The sequence below is a fragment of the Orbicella faveolata genome, unplaced genomic scaffold, assembly GCF_042242905.1.
Source record: "Orbicella faveolata isolate gen_17 unplaced genomic scaffold, um_ofav_v1 contig_25, whole genome shotgun sequence".
Lineage (NCBI taxonomy): Eukaryota > Metazoa > Cnidaria > Anthozoa > Scleractinia > Merulinidae > Orbicella > Orbicella faveolata.
In genome coordinates this window covers 12,324,380-12,344,599 of record NW_028301553.1, presented here as the reverse complement: position 1 = coordinate 12,344,599, position 20,220 = coordinate 12,324,380, and the positions used below count along the sequence as shown (strand labels likewise).

The window sequence follows — 20,220 nt, the reverse complement described above, 5'->3', positions numbered from 1 at the left end:
AAAATAATTGCTGCAACTTCTTGAATTGACAAGACTCACTGTGATCTGGCATGGTCTTCTCTACATTATCTGCATCAAGTTCTTCAAGGCTTAGAAACTCTGTCAAACGTTTCAGGGAAACTCGGGCCTAACGAACAAAGGGATTATAACATTCAACATTTTGGATTAGTAGAATTCCACCAGTACACTGATGCAAATGCTGTGATCTGATTGGCTCAGCTATCGTTAAACATCGGCCATTAGTAGAATTCTACTAATATACTAATGCAAATGCTGTAATCTGATTGGCTGAGCCATTGCACTCCACCAGCCATTAGTGTGCAGTAGCTGCATGTCATACATACGAACTGGTGACTTTTTCTCGTTTTCGTAAGTTTCGAGGAAACATTTAGAAAACGATGGGAAACTCAATCCCGGAGAGGACTAAAAAAGGATATTCATGGTTTATTAAAGAACTATAAAAACTCGAAATTGATTCACGAATAAAAAGACACGATGAGCGTGCGTACCAAAGTGCAAAATTCAAAGGACAATTCATTCCTTGTGATTTTTGCAAAGCGTGAAGTTTAATATAAAGTAGAGAAATAATAAAAAACGGTCATTTGAAGGAAATTTTAGTTAAATTTATACTAAGACATTTAGAATATTTGCTCTCGATTTTTGAGGTTATAGCTGATTCGTCTCTTGGGCCTCATCAACTATTAATTTACATCTCAAGTAAATACAGAAAAGTAAAGAAAAGAATTTTAGCATAATGAAAAAAACACTGTCTAATCAAATAAAATAAAAGACGGATTAAAAAAATTCAGTTATTCAAGTTAACTAGGTATATGCAATAAACACTTACAAAGTAACAGGTCACACTTGACAAGGCCTCGGACAACAATATGGAATTTAACAACTTGCACATACAAAACGTAATTTATACTTCTACTTATTTTTGTGTACCTATGATGTTAGATATTAATAATTATGATTTATTACCTGGATCAGGCTAATTATCACATTCGGAAGCATGACCAGTGGAAAACGTAGAATGTTGAAGAGCGAAATTGCAACAAATGCTTTGGAAGCTGTTAGCTCATTGCCAGTCAGCACATAAATGGCGAAGGTAGCTATTGACACCTGTCATGTTAAACAATGAAAATTAACCATTCCCTGCTAGGTCAATCACCGAAAAAAGTACCAACACTGTATCCTTCATGGTTTGTACTGTGTAAATTAGTATTACAAGTCTTCGACAAAAAGAAAACCACTTATTAACCGAGAGTGAGGCCTTTATGAGGAAATCTCAAACCGAGACCTTGCCGTATTGACCAAGTGATAGCGAGGTCAATACGGCAAGCCGAGGTTTGGGATTTTCCCGTTAAGACCGAACATTCGAGGTTAATAGTTGTTTATTATATGGCCTTTTTGCTTTGCTTTGGCAGACCCGTAATCAGCCCGTGGGCATTACGGGGGAATATTGCCCTAGAATTGGCCAATCAGAGCACGCGTTATAAAATATCGGCAACAAATACAAGCCATATAATAAGCTAAAGGATGAATATTACACAATAAATTATGTACTAAATAAATGCTATTCAACCATCAGTCTGTATCTGAGCTGCCTTACAGCCAATAATGTCAGGTGTAATGCTAAATAGATAATTTTTCGGCTCACAGTCAACTCTTGCATTATGGATGCATCACTCATATAGAAACCCTGCTACAATGGACAGACAATTAAATCCCAGATTAAAGATTTCGGATTAGATTTCTGCTTGTTTTTTTTTTTGTTGGCCATCAACAGAACTTCCTTCTCCTTTCCTTACTGTAGTGTTCTTGCTATGAATTGCAATCCATGACCAATTCAATAACACATTAATTTACCTTTACCTTTACTTTTCACATTTGTACAGTTAGTTATGATTTTCTTACATGTACTTTACAACTTTTCTTTTCTTCACTTACCAGAAATGGTGCACATGTGAAGGTAAATGCGAATGATGCATTAAGATATGCAGCATTTTTTAAGTGCCGCAACTCCTTTTTGCGAAATTTAGAGACCATTTTCATGAATGACGTTTCCCAAGCATAAAGCTTCAGGACCTACGGAGAGAATTAACACTTAATATAGTAAAGTCCTCATCTAACAGCACAAGGCAAGCCCTCACCTGGAACCCTCAGGGGAAAAGAAAGAGGGGCCGACCAAGAAACTCGTGGCGCCGTGACCTAGAGGCAGACATGAGGAGAAATGGCTACACGTGGGGAGAAATGTAACGACTGGCACAGGACCGTGATGACTGGAGGGTGCTTATTGGTGGCCTTTGCCCCGGACGGGGCTACAGGCAATGATGATGAATATACAAATAGTACAACGTGGAGAAAGTATGCGCTTAAAAATACATGTACATGTACCCCTGGAGATTGTCCCGGTTCCCATAGCATTCTATAAGTATTTCTACTCCCTACATGGGATGTTAGTCTGAATGGGGTTATCCCCCACCTCCCGTCCTGCCCCCAACAATTCTCCATTACCCATTTCTGCACCTGAGCAGGGAGAGCTGAAGCAATATGAGTCAGAGTTAAATGCTGTATCCATGACCAGAACACAAATCAAACATTTTTAAGCTAAGCCACATGCATTAATACAAACTTGAACTCAACAAAGGTAAATTGACTATTGTAGTGTGTATGTGAAGCTGACAAGCGCTTCTAATCAATGCTCTGACCAAGGAACAATCAATGCTCCAACTACAAGCATCACAAACTCACCAAGATGGTTTAAGGAACAGTGTCACGCTTTAGTTGCTTAAAATTATTACATCCGCAAAATGGTCCCCACATTTATGTAATAAGAACTTAATTAGCTCTAACTAAGTGATTAAAAGAAATTTCTTGAAGAACGTCCACACTCCACCAACATTTTTGCAAAATTTCAACGATTTTCGAGCCAAACTTGAACCTTTTAAAAACTGACATCCTGACGCTTTTTCAGAAATCCATTTTGCAATCCGTTTCCATCCTCGCCATCGTTAGCCATCGTCACTTCCTAATGGATTTAATTATTTGTTGAGTACTGCTCTACAAAATAAAACCATTATTGTTCTTCTTCCACTGATGAATATATGTTTTTGAGATTTCCAAAATCATGTATATAATGGTGACAGTGTCCCTTTAATTTATGTAGCTAACTATGTTATTTGCACATCAACACTGCCCAACAGTTCTTTAGAAACTAACACCTTTTTTATCGTAATACAAACGACACTGCCACTGCTTTTAAGCAGAGGTTTAAAAACCCCAGCTTAAACCCAGAACACTCAATCCAGAGTGCAGTGTGGCAGCCATTAGGCCACACTATCTGTTACATCAGAAATTTCTGAAATACACATGGCATAGTAATACCTTGATTCCATTTAGAATCTCATTCATCATCTTGAGTCGTAAGTCTTTAGCACCCATTTGTTTGACCTATAAAATTGATTCAACATGGAGAGTAAAATAGTAAACTAACCCTGACAATAATTTAACAAAAAACAAACAAACAAATAAACAACAACAACAAAAAAGATAGGATAATTTATTAAAATTGAACAGCTTCATAATTGTTTGATTCTAGAAAATTTTCATACCTTCCCCATGGAAGGTCATTAGAAAACCCAAGGGTGTGTGTGTGGGGAGGGGGGAGGGGTCTCAAAATACCAAAAAAGGGTAAAGGAGGGGTATGGACATGAACCAAAAAGTCCTTGGGAAGGATATAAATGTTTTCTGGGAAAACAAATTATGAAACTCATCAACAATAAACGAGCTTGGAAGCTTGTGCCTTAAAGGTTGGCAACGTAGAGCAGATATGAGACATAGGGAAGGAGGCATTGGCAACCCTATGAGCACCTACCACCGGAGGCACTGTTACACTGAAGCAGTCAGTGGAATACTTACCAACCCTGATACCTACCAAAGGGACGATGAACAGGGAAAAAGCTTGATAATTCAGCAAGTCAAATGCCCTTACTTGAAGGCCAACAAGTGAGCAGATGGTAATGCAAACCACAAGGTGCCCCCCCCCCCCCCCCGTCCCCCAGGAAAGGGCTGAAAGGTGGCCCCTGAACTTTGCGGAAGGACTACTTCTGACTGGCACCATTTTGCGGTTAAGCTTGTTTTAATTACATTTAGCCACATTAACCATGCCAAAAAGAAAGCTAACTACCTGAAGTTTTCTTGCAACTCGGCTGATTACGATATTTGATGGAATCAAGAGCAACATGACCCCCAGACCAGCCAGAATGGACACACCCATTGTATTATACAAGAAATACAATGAAATGATGATTTGGAGCGGACCTGACCACAAGATGTTTACATAGGTAAGAAGATCCATGAGTCGCTGGGCATCCACTGACATCAAGTTCACCATTTCTCCAGCTGTAGATTCTTTACGTGAATTGTTATTCAGGAGAAGAGCCTAGACAATAAATTAAGTAATAAATAAAAATATTAGTTTATAATAATTTGCAATTATTATTATTCCAGACAACATGACGTTCAGAACAGGAAGTCTGACAGTCTACGAAGCAACTGTAAATCCAGCGATTGAAACCTTATTTTTTAAAATAAGCATTCAATATCCACATGTAGCCTTCCAAAGTGACAGAGGAGACTCAGAGCCCAAGCAGGCTTGTACATTGTGGAATGAGGCTAATCACTTCAAAGTCACATTTAAAACATCTTGACTCTGATAACAGTAGCCAAAAGCAGAGAGCTTTCACACCTCAGAAAAGAAACATTTAAGAAGACATGGAGATTACAGAATAAGATCATTAGGCATTAATTGGTGGAAATGCTTTAAATCTCACAACATTGACATGAATAAACCCAATTAAGCACCATAAATAACCATTAATAACTGAACAGTCATACTTTTGTAGATACACATATAGATCTACGTGTATGATCAATGCTTTTTCAGATTTTGACAAGAGACCCTATCATGGTTTTCGATGCCATTTTGATGGGTAGGCAAAGCAGTCAGAAATTACAGTGTTTGTATGGGAACCCAATGGCAAATAACATTTTGCAAAATCAAATTTTACACAATTTGTGAATTGCAATGTTAAAAACTAGGTGGAAGATTGTATTCACCAAGTTTTAAGGCTGTAGCTTGGTTAGAAGACGCTCAGTTTATTTTTCTAATTTTCCATACATTTGTCTGTAAATTTGGCTGGGTAGATACAGTTCTTGGAAAAGAAATTACCGACAAATGTATGGAAAATTAAAAAATCAACTGAGCATCTTCTAGCCAAGTTACATCTTTCAAACTTGGTGAATAAAATGTTCTACCTAGTATTTTAATGTTTCACAAATTGTGTAAATTCCAGTTTTGGAGAAAGTTATTTGCCATATTGGACTCCCGTACAAACACTGAAATTTCTGACCCCTTTGTCTACCAGTCAAGATGGCATAAAAACCGTGATAATGTTTATTAAATCTGTATATATAAGGAACAAACTGTCTTATACCTGTCGCTTGCAGTAATAAGCAACACACTGTACAGCTTGGACACTAATTTTAATTAATTGTAACTATGCAGTACACATTCCTTACCTTTGAGTAAACCATGCCTAGAACAGCTGTTCTCACTTGCAATCCAAGAGTAAAACAAACTTGAAAGTACTGTTGAAGGGCAAGAGACTGGACTAGAGCAACCACAAACATGCTGATGCTATAAACATACCCTCGCCATACATCAGGATTGTCTTTATCCTCTACATAACCAATCAATAACCTATAAAATAGTAAAATTTAAAATGTAACATGTTAATATAAATAGTAAAATTAACCATCTAATAAGATGTGTCTTCTCAAAATTTATCTACAATGGCCATTTTGGTAGCCTTCTGATTGAGAATTACTCATAATCTAAAATAATTCATAATTCTATATGATATAAAATTTGCTCTTTGTTACCTTAACAGCTGTGGCTGCACAAACTGGATGCAATCATTAATCAGTTTAAAAACAAATGCCAACAGAAATTTGTCCCAGAAGAGTCCAAACATTATTCTCGATAGAGAGGGTCTTTTCTCCTTTTTCTTAGTCTCTGACAAAAACTTGACTTCCTCCTCGGCATCATCACCTGCCTTTAGTTCGGCTTTCTCGTTATCAACAGGCTCCACAGCTGGAGATCTTGAAGTGCCTCTGCATCAAACAACAGTAACAATGTAAGTTTCATCCAACAACTTGTCAATGATCAACTAACACATTGCCAAAAATGAGTGTACAGAAATTTTAAATTTAGTTCAAAGACTATTTAACAAAGTTAACTACCATGAGCTTATCAAGTTCTTCCAGTCGGCGATCAATCTAACAAGTACAGGCTCACATGGGACGTTGCAACTTCATTACAGCTGGATCTTTGAGTTCTCAAGTAGTTTCAATGTTGTTTTAATCAAGTGAGCCTGCTTGCATTAATTTTTTAATTGGAAGGAGGAAAACAAAGTCTTCCCTCCCTTCTTGGAATTTGTGAAGTTCATGGTAAAAGAAGAGGACATCGTTTGCGACCCTGTACTGTCCTTGCCACCCCCCAATGAAGAAGACAGTGGCAGAACAATAAGCAAAAGAAATAAGGACAAGGAACCAAGGTTTCCCAGAAGACCTCGTGGTGCCAATGTGTTTATGACAAGTTCAAACAAAGAGAAAAATGGAACAGCAGAAAGCAAGCCGCCTTTAGCAGTTAAGTCGTGTTTCTACTGCAAGAAACCTTACGATCTAGACAAATGCCCAGAATTCATTAAAAAAAACAATCAGTGAAAGACAGGAGTTTGCTTCGGCGAAAGGACTCTGCTTTGGCTGCTTACAACATGGTCATTTGTCTAAAGACTGCAAGGAAAGAAAAAGGTGCAGGGTTTGTAAACGACAGCATCCAACGCCCTTTCATGGTGACTACAGAAAGCACAAAGAAACCACCCACAATAAAGGAGATCCTAATCAGATGCCAAACTCTGCAGTTTGCTTTATGAATGGTCAGAATAAAAGTCAGGCAAACTCAATGACTGTCCCAGTTTGGTTGAGCCACACCAGTAATCCACGGACTGAGTGACAAGTGTAAGCTCTCTTAGACGATCAGTCAGACACACCATTCGTTGCAGATACCGTCCTCAATCATCTTGGTGTTTCAGGGCCTGAGACAAACTTGTTGTTATCAACAACGCATGCCACCGAAGAGCTGATTAAGAGTAGAAAAATAGGAGGTCTCATAATAATAATAATAATAATAATAATAATAAAATATTTATATAGCGCCAATATCCTAAAAGTTCAAAAGCGCTTTACAGTTAGAAATATTAAAAACACTTAAGACAAATAAAGTAAAAATAAAAAAATGTCGCTAAAAAGTTATAAAAATGCTTTCTTAAAAAGGAACGTTTTTAGTTTATGTTTAAAAAAGGACACTGAGGAGCTGTTCTTGATGTCAGACGGAAGAGTGTTCCAAAGTGTAGGAGCTGCTACGGAGAAAGATCTTGCGCCATATGTTTTCAAATTGAAGTGCGGAATGGAAAGAAGTTCTTTAGAAGATGAACGTAGCTGACGAGACGGAGTGTAAGGAGTGAGAAGATCACGAATGTATGAAGGTGCCAGATCGTTTAGGGCCTTGTACGTGATGAGTAAAATTTTAAAGATGATACGATAGTTAACAGGAAGCCAGTGGAGATTAAACAAAATAGGTGTGATGTGTTCGTGTTTTCTAGAGAGGGTGATGAGACGAGCAGCGGCATTCTGGACGTGCTGTAACTTTTTTAAAAGACAGTTTGGTAAGCCATAGAGTAGAGAATTACAGTTATCCAATTTTGAAGAAACAAACGCATGAACAAGTATTTCAGTGGTGGTCGATGACAGGTACTTCCTTATATTGCTGATATTACGGAGATGATAAAAAGATGATTTGCAAATACTTGCAATATGTTCATTAAAATGAAAATGATGGTCAAAAATGACACCGATGTTTCTTGCTGTCTGTGATGAGCAGATGGTTTCATCGACGACAGAGATTTCTTGAAGGGTTGGTCTTGGTAGATGTTTTGCGGAGATCACTAGAAGTTCAGTCTTATCCTTGTTAAGTTTAAGACGATTAATCAACATCCAGTGATCAATCTCACGTACACAGCGCTCGATGTTGGACACAGCTAAATCCTTATCACTGGGTATAGTTGGCTGAAAGGACAGATAAAGTTGGGAATCGTCAGCATAAAAATGATAACTCAAGTTGAATTTTTTTACAATGTCTGAAAGGGGTGAAGTGTAAAGAACGTACAAAATGGGTCCCAACACTGATCCTTGTGGAACACCACATTGAAGAGCATGATCTGAGGAAGCTGCACCATCAACAGAGACATACTGCATGCGATTGGACAGATAAGATTTAAACCATAGTAACGGCTTGCCAGTAACTCCAAAGCGCTGTTGTAGACGGAAGAGGAGAATATCCTGGTCAACAGTATCGAAAGCAGCAGAGAGGTCCAAAAGTAATAAAATTACTGTTCTACGTTTATCAATTGCTGTGAGGATGTCATTATGCATGCAAATGAGAGCCGTTTCTGTGCTATGATACTGTTTGTAGGCAGACTGTAATGGCTCATTCAGGTTGTTGTTGTTAACATAGGAGATCAGTTGGTTAGCAACCAACTTCTCAATTGCTTTGCTGAGAAAAGTAAGATTCGAAACAGGGCGATAATTTGAAAACTGCGTGTGATCCAGAGAAGGCTTCTTAAGAAGAGGACGTAGCTTAGCAACTTTTAATTGAGAGGGTATTTGGCCAGATTGCAACGAAGTATTTATAATCTTGGTGATAAATGGAAGCAGTATGCTTAAAGTATTTCTTGTGACATAGCCAGGAAGAGGATCAAGATCACATGACTTGGAAGATAATTTCACAACACATTTGCGGACTTCGTCAACATCTACCAAACTGAACTCATCAAACGTATAAGGACAGACCCGGTTAACTTCAGGAACTTGATGGATGATGAGAGCTGCATTGTCTAAGTCGACCCGTATTTTGGTGATCTTATCAGAAAAGAACTCGACGAACTTATTTGCGAGATCCGAAGGCGAGATGCAGGGCAGATATGGTATATCACACTTTCTATGTAATAGACTGTCAATTGTTTTGAAAAGAAGTTTATAGTCTGTCTGATTATCACTGATCAGCTTAGTGTAGTAAGTTCTCTTGGAAGAACAAATTAAAAAGTTGACTACACGGCATTGATCAATAAACAACTGGCGGTCGACTGGAAGTTTGGTCCTTCGCCAACGCCACTCCAGTCTCCTGCGATCTTTCTTCAAATTGTTTATTTCTTCAGAATACCAAGGTGCAGCCGGACGCAGAGTTATTGTTTTGGTTTTTACAGGAGCATGGATATCAAGTATGGAACTAAGAACGCCATTATACTCACTGATTAAGTCATCAAGGCACGGAAGCGGTGTGGAAAAGAGACTCGAAAGACTAGAATTCGTGACATCAGAACCTATCAAAGTCAATTGAACGAAGTTTTCTAAATGTGATAAGCTTCTTTTCCAACACTGGTTTTTTAAGCATCAGATGAAAATGAACGGCAGCGTGATCAGATATAACAAAAGGAGAATCAATTGACAAATTAGAAACAATGTCATCATCTGATCTAGTGATAACAAGATCCAAAGTGTGACCGTCTTTATGTGTAGATCCAATTGTGTGCTGATTAAGATTGAAAACATCCAACAACTGAAGGAATGCGGCTACGTGTTGAGAATCGCAAGAGGTCTCATCATGCAAGACTTTATGCGACAAGTCACTCTGCAGTTACCTGAAGCCTTTTCACATGAAATCATCCCAGCAAAGAGATCTCACATTCCAAGACCCAAGTCAGCACTCCAATGGCCTCATTTGGAGAAGACTACAGCACAGATTACACCCTATCAGAACTAGGAAATAAGAATTCTGATAGGATCAGATTGCCCACGTGCAATAATGCCTAGAGAAATCATCCCTGAAGAAGATGACAGCCCTTACACCTTGAGATCTGACCTTGACTGGGGAATCATTGGAAAGATTTCCAAACCCCTTAGCGGAGAAGATGGTGATGAAGATGAGATTGGCGTTTCTTAACGAGTTTACACGATCGAAGCATGAGAACCACTTGACCTTCATGTAGATGCAGAAGGATTCAACAAGAGAAGTTGCAATTTCTCTATGAAAACAAATGTGAAAAAAGTGATCAATCCCTTTCAAGTTACGAAGATGTTTGAAATGGACTTCTCTGAAAAAAGGACAGACAGACAAGCAATACTGTCCCAAGATGACTTACAGTTTCTAAAGCAGATGGAAGAAGGAATCCGACAAACCACTGATGGGCATTATGAGATGCCACTCCCCTTTGAGGCAACACCCCGAAACTGCCAGACAACAAGTCACTGGCCTTACGCTGACTGAACAAGCTAAACACATGAATGGAAAATGACATGAAGTATCATCGACACTACATGGCATTCAAGCAAGACATTGTCGAAAAGGGTTTTGCTGTAAGGGTGCCACATGAACAACGACCCGATGATGATGGAAAGTCGTGATACATCCCCCATCACTAAGTGTACCACCCTCAAAAGCCTGGCAAAATCAGAATTGTCTTTGATTGCAGTGCAACCTTCATGGGCCATTCATTAAACAAGTACCTCCTACAAGGTCCAGACTCCCTGGTTGGCGTCCTCTGTCGATTCAGAAAGGAATTGATAGAATTCATGTGTGACCTGGAAGCTATGTTCCACCAGTCCAAGGTGAAAGATGAAGATCGCGACTACTTAAGATTCTGCTAGTGTAGTATCGCATGACCATTCATCTATTCCAAGCTGCATCCTCTCCTGGATGCTCGAACTTTGGGCTCAAGAAAATTGCTACTGACAATGAGTGCGAGTTTGGCTCTGACACAGCTAACTTTATCAGGAAGGATTTCTATGTTGACGATGGCCTTAGTCAGTTGCTACCGTTTCCAAAGCTACATCATTAATAGAGAACACCAAGTTTATCTGCACCAGAGGGGGAATGTGGCTTCATAATTTCACCTCTAATTCCAAAGAAGTAATCGTGAAGATTGCCCCTGAAGATAGAGCAAAAGGTGTTAAAGATCTCGACCTTCACAATGATGTCCTCCCAATAGAGCGTGCACTGGGCATTCAGTGGTGCATGGAGTCAGATACCTTTCAATTTTGGATTGTCCTGCAAGACAAACCCTTGGCCCGACGTGGAATCTTATCAACTGTCAGTTCCGTATACGGCCGCCTGGGATACCTAGCGCCAGTGATCCTGACTGAAAGACAAATTCTTCAGGGCCTCTACCAAGATAAATCTGACTGGGACGATCTAGTGCCTGAGCCATTGCGCCATAGTTGGGAGAGATGGAGAAACAGCTTACATCACTTAGAGGAACTGAAGATCCAGAGGTGCTACAAGCCACATACATTTGTAAAACTCATGTCCGTACAACTCCACCACTTTTCGGACGGGAGGGACCATGGATACAGCTAGTGTTCTTACTTGCGTCTTACAGATGACACTGGTCCACTGCAGCTTCGTCATTGGCAAGGTTCGAGTAACTTGACAGAAACCTGTTACGATCCCTCGACTCAAACTGACGGCAGCTCTGCTCTCCGAAAGGATCAGTGCCTCATTGCAAGAAGAGCTTGAGTACGACCAGATTACGGAGGTGTCTTACACAGATAGCCAAGTTGTCCTCTCCTATAATTATCAGGAACGACACTCGACACTTTCACGTCTTTGTAGCCAACCAGTTGCAACAAATTCGAGACATCAGCGCCCCCGATCAGTGGAAATACATCAAGACCAATAAAAATCCAGCACACGAATCCTCACCTGGTCTTTCTCCACAAGACCTGATTGACTCCCGATGGCTCAATGGGCCACCTTTCTTATGGCAGTGAGAGCTTCCGAACAGGAATGACAATGTAAATCTTGACATCTCTCCAGACGATCCGGAGGTCAAGAAAGTTCAAGTTTTCACTACCGGAGCTCAACATGAAAGGATGGCAACCATTTCTGAACGCTTGGAGTACTTCTCCAAATGGCACAGGGCCAAGAGAGCTGTTGCTTCATGTATGAAGTCCAAAGCATCACCTCAACTAAGTCCCAAGAAACCGCTACATGCAGCAAAGAAAACAAGCAAAGAGAAAGACACATCAACACACAGATCACGGTCAGTGGATGAAATGTGAAAAGCCGAGCAAGCAATGTGAAAGTCACTCCAAGAAGAAGCCTTTCCTGAAGAAATCAAGATTCTCAGATCCTTAGGAGTACAAAACGATGATGGAAGTAGAGAATTTGCAAAGAAACATAATTTGTCCATGAAGAAGACAAGTGCACTCTCTCTTCAAGTGCACTCCATCTCTCCCTTCCTAGACAAAGATGGTGTTTTACGAGTTGGTGGCTGGATAAGGAATGCCCTAGTATCTTATGGAATCAAGCCTCCAGTTATAATCCCAAGTAAAGGCCATGTCACAACCTTGTTGGTGAGATAACACCACGAGAGGATAAGCCATCAAGGCTGAGGGATGACACTAAACGATCTGCGGTCACATGTATACTGGGTAATTGGAGGGAGCTCATCTGTGTCCCGGTGTATCTCTAAATGCGTGATTTGCTGAAAAATCCGTGGGGCCCTACAAGAGCAGAAGATGGCAAATTTGCCCGCAGACAGACTAGAACCAGCACCGCCCTTCACTCACTGCAGAGTCGACCATTTTGGTCCATGGGTCATTAAGGAAGGCCGTAAAGAGTTGAAGCGCTATGGAGTGTTGTTCACAGGTTTCTCAAGCTGTGCAATCCACCCTGAAGTATCCGCAACCCTAGAAACTGACTCATTAATAAACGCTTTGTGCTGATTCATCAATGGCCGAGGCCCCATACGTATGACCAGATGCGACCAGGGAAGCAACCTTATGGGTGTTAAGAATGAGGTACAGAAGGCACTGTCCTCAATGGACCAGACCCACGTTCACAATTTCCTTTTGGAACCCAACTACGATTGGACTGAATTCCAGCTAAACGTCCCATCAGCTAGCCACATGGGTGGCATTTGGGAACGACAGATTAGAATGGCACGTAACATACTCTCAGTCCTACTAGACCAATGTGGTAGCCAGCTGAATGACAAATCTCTTCAAACCTTCATGACAGAAGTAGATGCTGTGGTCAATAGCCACCCCTTACAGGAAAGTCAAGAGTCATCCTACCACCACCTGGAGAATTTCAACGTGCTGATCTATACCTTTGAAAGAGATGGATTGAGTCCAACACTTGACTAACGAGTTTTGGGTGCATAGGAAAAGAGAGTTCCTTCATACCCTTCAATTGTGACAGAAGTGGATGAGTCCGAGAAGTAACCTCCAGCAAAGAGACGTTGTGATCATTAGCAACGACAATCTTCCTTGCAACATGTAGCAGATTGCCCGCGTAGAAGAAGCTTATGATGATCCTGATCACTACGTGCGAAAGGTAAAGCTAGCAGTGGGAGATGCTACTTTAGATAACAAGGGACGCAGAGTCAAGCACGTCAGCTACTTTGAACAACCTGTGCAGAAGTTGGTACTTCTTGTGCCAAGCAATGACACAGAGGATTCGAACCGGGGATGGTGCATCAAAGGAACCAGGGTGGATTCATCGGTTCCTTCGATGCACCATGATCCGAGCGAGTGATCTTGGATCACTGATCCGGATCCAGATCACCCCAAAGGAACACACCCTGAATTGATTGGCTCAATTTAGGGGAGCCATGTAATTGTTGTCGAGTTAGATATTATTCTCAGTTAAGTATTATTTTCTGTTAAGTATTAGTCTTTGTTACGTATTAGTAATGCTTCGATATCATATGTCGGACCTCGTGCGTTGTCGTTTTGCGATAGTTGTTTTAGACAAGAGAGCTTGTTGCGAAGGTTACTTTGTTTATCTTGCGACTTGTGTATTCTGGCGTTACAGGGAGACAATCAGTAAGCATGTATTTATTTCCTTGTCTTTGCATTTCTTGGTCAATTGTTGCATAATCAGATTTCCTTGCACTTGTGTATTTTAATATGTATTCGTGTTATGTAATGGTTATTTTAGTTTTAGTCTTCAATGTCACTTAGACTAGGTTTTTTGATTGCATTTTAGTTTGACGGTTTTGGACAAAAAATCACGATTAATAAGAATAAATCACTTTGGAATCATAGTTAGTCTTTGGTGTTTGAAATCAGTACTTCGAGCAAAGTCCTTGTAATCTGTGTATCTTTTGCGACACTCCGACGTTGTTACGATGCCTGGAATGGGTACATGTACATACTTATATGAAGCATTCTTCAAGCAACTTCACTCAACTCAAAGCTCACACAAAATGATATTAATTAATAATAATGTTCTTTTTCCTGTACATCAGCTATTTTTCTTTCTTTAAAAAAAAAACTTACTAAAGTTAAGAACATAAAGATAATTTAAAAGATTTTTCCTGTTTTTTACCTTATTGCAATTTCAGCTTCTTGCCACTTCTTAATAAATGGTGGAACAACTGTTGAAGATCTGTTTCTTTTGTTAAGTGCCCACAAGTCTGAGTCAGTCAATGGCCTCTTGAAGCCAGTGAAAATCAATCTGGACAAAGAAAGGATAACAATAATGTTATAATTTAGTATAGAAAAATGATTTGATGTCCTTGTTTAATTTGGACAAGACAAAAAAGCACGTTGACAGGAAAGTTTGCATCTGAAATGCACATGTACATATATCTGACTCTCAATATACATGCAATAACCAAAGTCATCTGAGACTGATAACTCCTTAGTATATAATAATATTCATCTGAGAAGCAGTTTCTGGAGTACACATGCATATGGCCACTTACATGTACAGTTGCTGTTCTGGGCTGGGTTGTTTGAAAGCAGGTTAACGCTAACTCAGGATTAAAAGTTAATCGAAGTATTACTATTTTTGTATAAAAATGTTTTTCACTGCTTATGTTTTGTGTAGTTTGATATTGTTCAAATTCAAAACAGAAGGACAAACAATATAAACAGAAAACCTCACAGAAAAGTTACAACACTGAAATGAAAATTCTTGTTAATCCTGGGTTAGCATAATCGGGCTTTAAAAAACCCGGTCCTGGAAAATATCTATATACCCTCTATACATGCAGGGCTAAAAAAAACCCAGTCTGCTCATTTGGGACAAGCAAATTTTTTGTTCAAACTTTGTCGGAAAATGTTTGATGGCCAGCTGTGATTACCATGAGCACAGGCCTTTAATTATTACAAGATTATAACAAGGAATATTCAACTGCAGTACCTGGAGAGCCAGAAAAATGTCAATCTGGAGAGAATATTTGCTGAATCTTCAGGGCAGGGTTTCTGTTAAAGATGACCATCACATATAATATGTATTTACAATACTGTCATGTAAATGTGATTAAAGCTAGGTGAAGTCTGAAGGAAGCCAGGTTTTCCATAATATTTAGCACAACTTACACAATCTGTACCCCTTACATGTACATCCCACTGGTTTAAAACATATTTATGCCAAACAAAAATTCCAATTGTTCATAACATGTTTTCTGGCCAAATTGACCATTTACACATTATCCCTCTTTTAGTGTCCAATGTAGAATGTATTCAAGTTAGAAAGTATTTTTAAGACAAATTACTGATACATGTAATTACACAGTCATGTAAATATTCAATACGGTATATAGATTTCGCCAAGCCTAAAAGCGGAGCTCCCGATTACAATAAGTTACCCTGGCTTGAGCCTGTGATCCAATCGAAAACCTGTACCTGGGCAGGGGTTAAGTTAAATAAAAAAAACATGACTGTGATAAGCTATAAACATAAGCCTACGATGTGGTCCTGTAATATTGGTCAACGGATACCTTGTTTTGACAGGTGATGTCCAAGATGCCCAATATTAAAGATGAACACTGTAAACCCACGCCTCCTAATCTCTAAGGGAAAAGCCCCGTTGCAGAGTGACATTTCAAATTGATTTACATAAAGGGGTGTACATACATGTTGTATGTAGGTATGAACGTATGGATGTACGGACAGACAGATGGAAATACGGTCATCAGGTGCCTTTGGCATGCAGGATCTCCACTTTAAATTAAACGACCATTAATTACAAATATCTATACAAGAAATACATGTAAAAATGGTCTTGAAAAACTCACTCTGTTTTCTGCTTCTAATGGTGCATCAGGGAAGAACTTTAAATCAACTGACGTATTTACCAGGGCTGCCGTCAACTCTGTACCCTTATCTATCTCATCTTCTCTACAAAAAGATGCATGGTCACAACACAGAGCCTTGAGACTACATGTAATGGTAGCCAACTTGTTACAGACTACTAAAAGACTCAAATTTGGCTGGAATGTTTTGCATTTCTGTGAGCTTCTTTGTTTAGTGACTGCTATTCTAACAGAGCTTGCCATGTAATATTGTACAATCACCTTAGAGCTAGTCTTACAGAATTTCCATAGTGTGACATAGTGCAAGTGACAAAAGGTAAATATCTAATCTATAATCAGATCTATAATGTTCAAAATTCTTGATCGCGATGGGTTCTCTGTGTACCTAATTGTCACGTAAGCGATGCCCAATCATGTGGGTGTCCAATTACTGGTATCCAATTACAACTTTCTATCAACTATGTCAATTATACAATTGCTTTAATGGCTTTCTTCTTAATGTTTCCTGTAGTTTTTAAAGCTTATGGAAAGTGCTGTTGACTTTTTTGCAAATAAGAAGTTCTCAAAAGACTGTTTTTAATTTTGAAATTTGTTATAGATTGGATTACTTAGCAATTGGACCTCATGTCATACAATTCAGGGAGTAATTGTGCTTATAATTTAAAATCAGCCTCGCACTTTGAACTCATCTGATTTTGAAATGACGCAGAGGATTACTCCCTGAATAGAGGGTGGTAAAGGGGGGTACAGATCACGTTTCATGGAAAATAAAGCAGCCCTTTCACAATTCATGAAAAATACAACATTGGCATTTCATGCTTCATGGAAAATAAAAGAAAACGTTTTGGAAAATCACGGTTCACGGCGACTATGGAAATCACGATCCACAAGGAAAAAAATGGCTATTTCACATTTCACAGGAAATAAAAAGGGCCGATCACAGGTCAAGAAAATACCCTTTACCACTCTCTGAATTCATGTACACTCCACTTGATCCAATTACGATTACAGTCAAACCTTCGGTTGCAACCACCTTTTGCAAGCAACCACCTCTCCTCAACGACCAGTTTTCCAAAATACCAAAAGTTTCCTAGTCAAATCACTACATCGAGAACCTCTTGCAAGCGACCACCTCTCGTAAGTGACTGAGACCACTTTTAGAGTTAAAAGTTTGAAATTTTCTCTAGTTTCTAACCTCCTATAAGTGACCACTTGACAGATACTGTAATAGAGAGGAAATTGGATAATGAGCTGTTGTAACATTATCGTATTCCTGGGTAGTACAAGAGACGGAAATTTTTCAATGGAAGTTTTTCTCGCAATTGACTTTTCACGTGAATAAAACATTAGCATTGGCATTGGTGCATGGGGTAAGTCTCGGCAGTTACCATATTCTAATGAGGCAAACTTTTGACCCAGTATGGTCTAAACTCTCGTAAGCAGCCAGCTAGGCTTGACATATTGGGTGGTCACTTACGAGAGGTTTGGCTGTACTTACCTCAACTTAAATTTAACCCAAAGCTCTAATACCAACAGTTTATTTCTAAAACAAATGTCAACATCAGACATACATTTTATTATACATATTTCTTAAGATTCATATACGTCATTTTAAATATTAATGAACATCGACAGCTCTTGTCAAGACATTTAACTTACTCTTCATTGGTTAAATTATCTTTCAGCGGCACCACGCATGTGCTAGGGATGTATCCCTTTTCTCCACTGCTGATGCATTTCACATACAGCCACCAGTTCACATCCCTCCCTAGCACCTCAAACTTCTCTCCAAGTGCTACAGAAAGCTGTGCAGAGACATCTGGAGCTGTGTCTACAGCTTGCTGCATCTCAAGATTGTCGTCCTCATTTGGCTTGTGAACACTGATCCCTATTACTAGCAAATCGTTTTTGTCTGCAGCCATTGCTGCATGGATCACAAGTAAAAACCAGTGTTACCTCTGAAGGGAAACTAATTAAAAGAAAAATTGTAAATGTAATGATAGACAGATTTTTCTTACATGTTTACATCCTGTTGCCACCTGTTTCAGATCATGTGATGATTGATTTGGGAGTATGTGGTTACAGTTGCTCTGTTTCTACATACTTTCATATGCAATTGATCAGTTGTATGAGGCAAACTGTGCAATTGTTGTGAGCAGAAGTTCCCTCTCGTCTCTCACTGAGCAGAAAGAGAAGGGAATCTCTATCTCACAGGGTACAAACTTTGACATTTTCTTATGGATTGGCTATGGAATTGACGGACCATTAAACTGAATTTCATGGAGATTTGCCAGTCTTCAAAACCCAAACTCCTTCATTATGATCAAGGCATTAACCCGCATTAAGCATGATGGTGCACAAAATAATAAAAGTAAACAAACTGCATTTGATACATGAAACAAATGGGAGAATAGAGCATATAAGTACATGTAACAAAGAAAAGCTATCATGCAATTAGTTGTTTGAAAGTATGAATCACTAAAATAAGAAAAAAATATCAATAATCGTTTTGTCTGCCAGTCTTTGGTGAAATTTGAAAGTGAGTAGCACTAAGCTAAGTTTCCTAATTTGTATCGGTTCGTTTTTTTTCTTTTTTTTTTTGGACAGGTGCAGAGATTATATATATACCTTACGCTTTGGATGACTGATTTCGCATACTTTTAATTAGTATGCTATCTTAAATACACAAGAGGTTACAGACGTAAAACACAGTATAAAAAATCACTACCGACTCAAATAAAGGAAAAAGTGAAACTTTGAATCATGTTTTGGCGAGAGAGCGTGACCCGTACTTAACCTCGTGTTCCACACGCGTACGCCTCAGGTTTTATTGGCCATAACTACTCTGCTCTGTGCTTACCTCGGATCGCAGGATTCGAGAAATCTCCCTTTCCAGATTTCGCCAAGACAGCTGTAAGTCAACCAGGTTTAGCAAAAATCGCGTGCAGCTGGCAAACCAACAATCCTGGGAACGAAAACTTATATGTCAATACCTGATCGACCGATCTTCGTTTTTTCATCGCCAGATTCCGAAGCTTTCCGAAGTTATTTCGAGCTCCACCCATACCCTGGCGTGCTCAGCATAAACACGTGTGCTGAACCTGCTTGAGGTCATCGTGCGTACGGTAGGAGGAGCTGGCCGGAGGCGGGACGACCGAAGGGACGCCGTAGTTTCGTTGCTTTTGTTTGGGGTTTTCTTAGTAGCTGCGATCAAACTGATTCATTTAGATTTCGCAGTTGCCTTTATTGATTGAACCCCGGGATTTAACGGAGTAGATTTCGAAAGCGAGGCAACGCATTTCCTTGTGTCAGTTTCATTCTTGCTTGTTGTGTATAGATCTTCCTCACCTGGCTAAAGGTCGTCTTAATTTGCGGTAAGTTCACTTTTCTTTAGCATTTCCTCTTATCGAAGCTCTCAGTTACAGTACATGTTTTGCTGAGTGGCCGTACTGTGCGTATAAACAGCAGAGGAGCTGCAAGTGAACGCCGATCACCGCCTGTCCACCGACAAGCTGTGGTATAAAATTATCGGTTTCAATTTTGCTTGTGTGAGGTGGCCAAGCTAAAATGTTTAAAAAATTGCTTCTTCATTTTCACTTTGCAATCTCTTAGTTATTATTTATTAGTATGTAACTTGTGTGTTTTTTCACTACTTTAATACATGTACATGTAAGTCACAATTGCCTGCAGCAGCCAAGCTCTTGACTTGTCACACAATGATAAACAACATGTACCAAGGCAGCAATCGAAATCGATTTAGCGCCATTTTCAGAAAAGGGAAAGCAGTAATTGAAAGTAATTAAAAGAGAAGATTTACACTCGGTATTGCTTCAGTTTAAGCGGTTAACTTTTTACATTTAGAGCTTAGTTATGTCTTTAGCCTTAGCCCTCTGCGGCTTGTTCTTTGTCTGTGCGCTGTTCTGGTTACAAAGTGTTATGCTCATTGTCTATGCATGTATGACTTGAAAATGTCGTTATGTTTACGCCG

General features: G+C 39.4%; 2 protein-coding genes across 3 annotated transcripts in view; one reads left to right on the top strand and one right to left on the bottom strand.

Annotated features, from left to right (window-relative positions):
- The window catches only part of LOC110041060 (ATP-binding cassette sub-family C member 1-like), a 32,165-nt gene extending 12,894 nt beyond the window's left edge, over positions 1 to 19,271 (bottom strand). The window contains exons 1-12 of one of the 2 annotated variants that reach the window (XM_089293747.1): positions 19,093 to 19,271; positions 17,892 to 18,201; positions 16,215 to 16,317; positions 15,338 to 15,399; positions 14,519 to 14,647; positions 5,950 to 6,180; positions 5,587 to 5,767; positions 4,193 to 4,447; positions 3,391 to 3,456; positions 1,954 to 2,091; positions 985 to 1,125; positions 40 to 127 (exon numbers count right to left, since the gene is read on the bottom strand). In XM_089293747.1, the coding sequence (XP_089149873.1) occupies positions 40 to 127; positions 985 to 1,125; positions 1,954 to 2,091; positions 3,391 to 3,456; positions 4,193 to 4,447; positions 5,587 to 5,767; positions 5,950 to 6,180; positions 14,519 to 14,647; positions 15,338 to 15,399; positions 16,215 to 16,317; positions 17,892 to 18,154 (1,657 nt within the window). In that variant the 5' untranslated portion in view covers positions 18,155 to 18,201; positions 19,093 to 19,271. The remainder of the gene's footprint in view (positions 1 to 39; positions 128 to 984; positions 1,126 to 1,953; positions 2,092 to 3,390; positions 3,457 to 4,192; positions 4,448 to 5,586; positions 5,768 to 5,949; positions 6,181 to 14,518; positions 14,648 to 15,337; positions 15,400 to 16,214; positions 16,318 to 17,891; positions 18,202 to 19,092) is intronic. The other variant, XM_089293748.1, reaches the window with a different exon arrangement.
- A 48-nt stretch (positions 19,272 to 19,319) lies between these two features.
- LOC110041082 (sodium/potassium-transporting ATPase subunit alpha-3-like) overlaps positions 19,320 to 20,220 on the top strand; it is a 31,884-nt gene continuing 30,983 nt past the window's right edge. The window contains exon 1 of the mRNA XM_089293750.1: positions 19,320 to 19,606. The gene's annotated coding sequence lies outside the window, so the exon portion shown is untranslated. The remainder of the gene's footprint in view (positions 19,607 to 20,220) is intronic.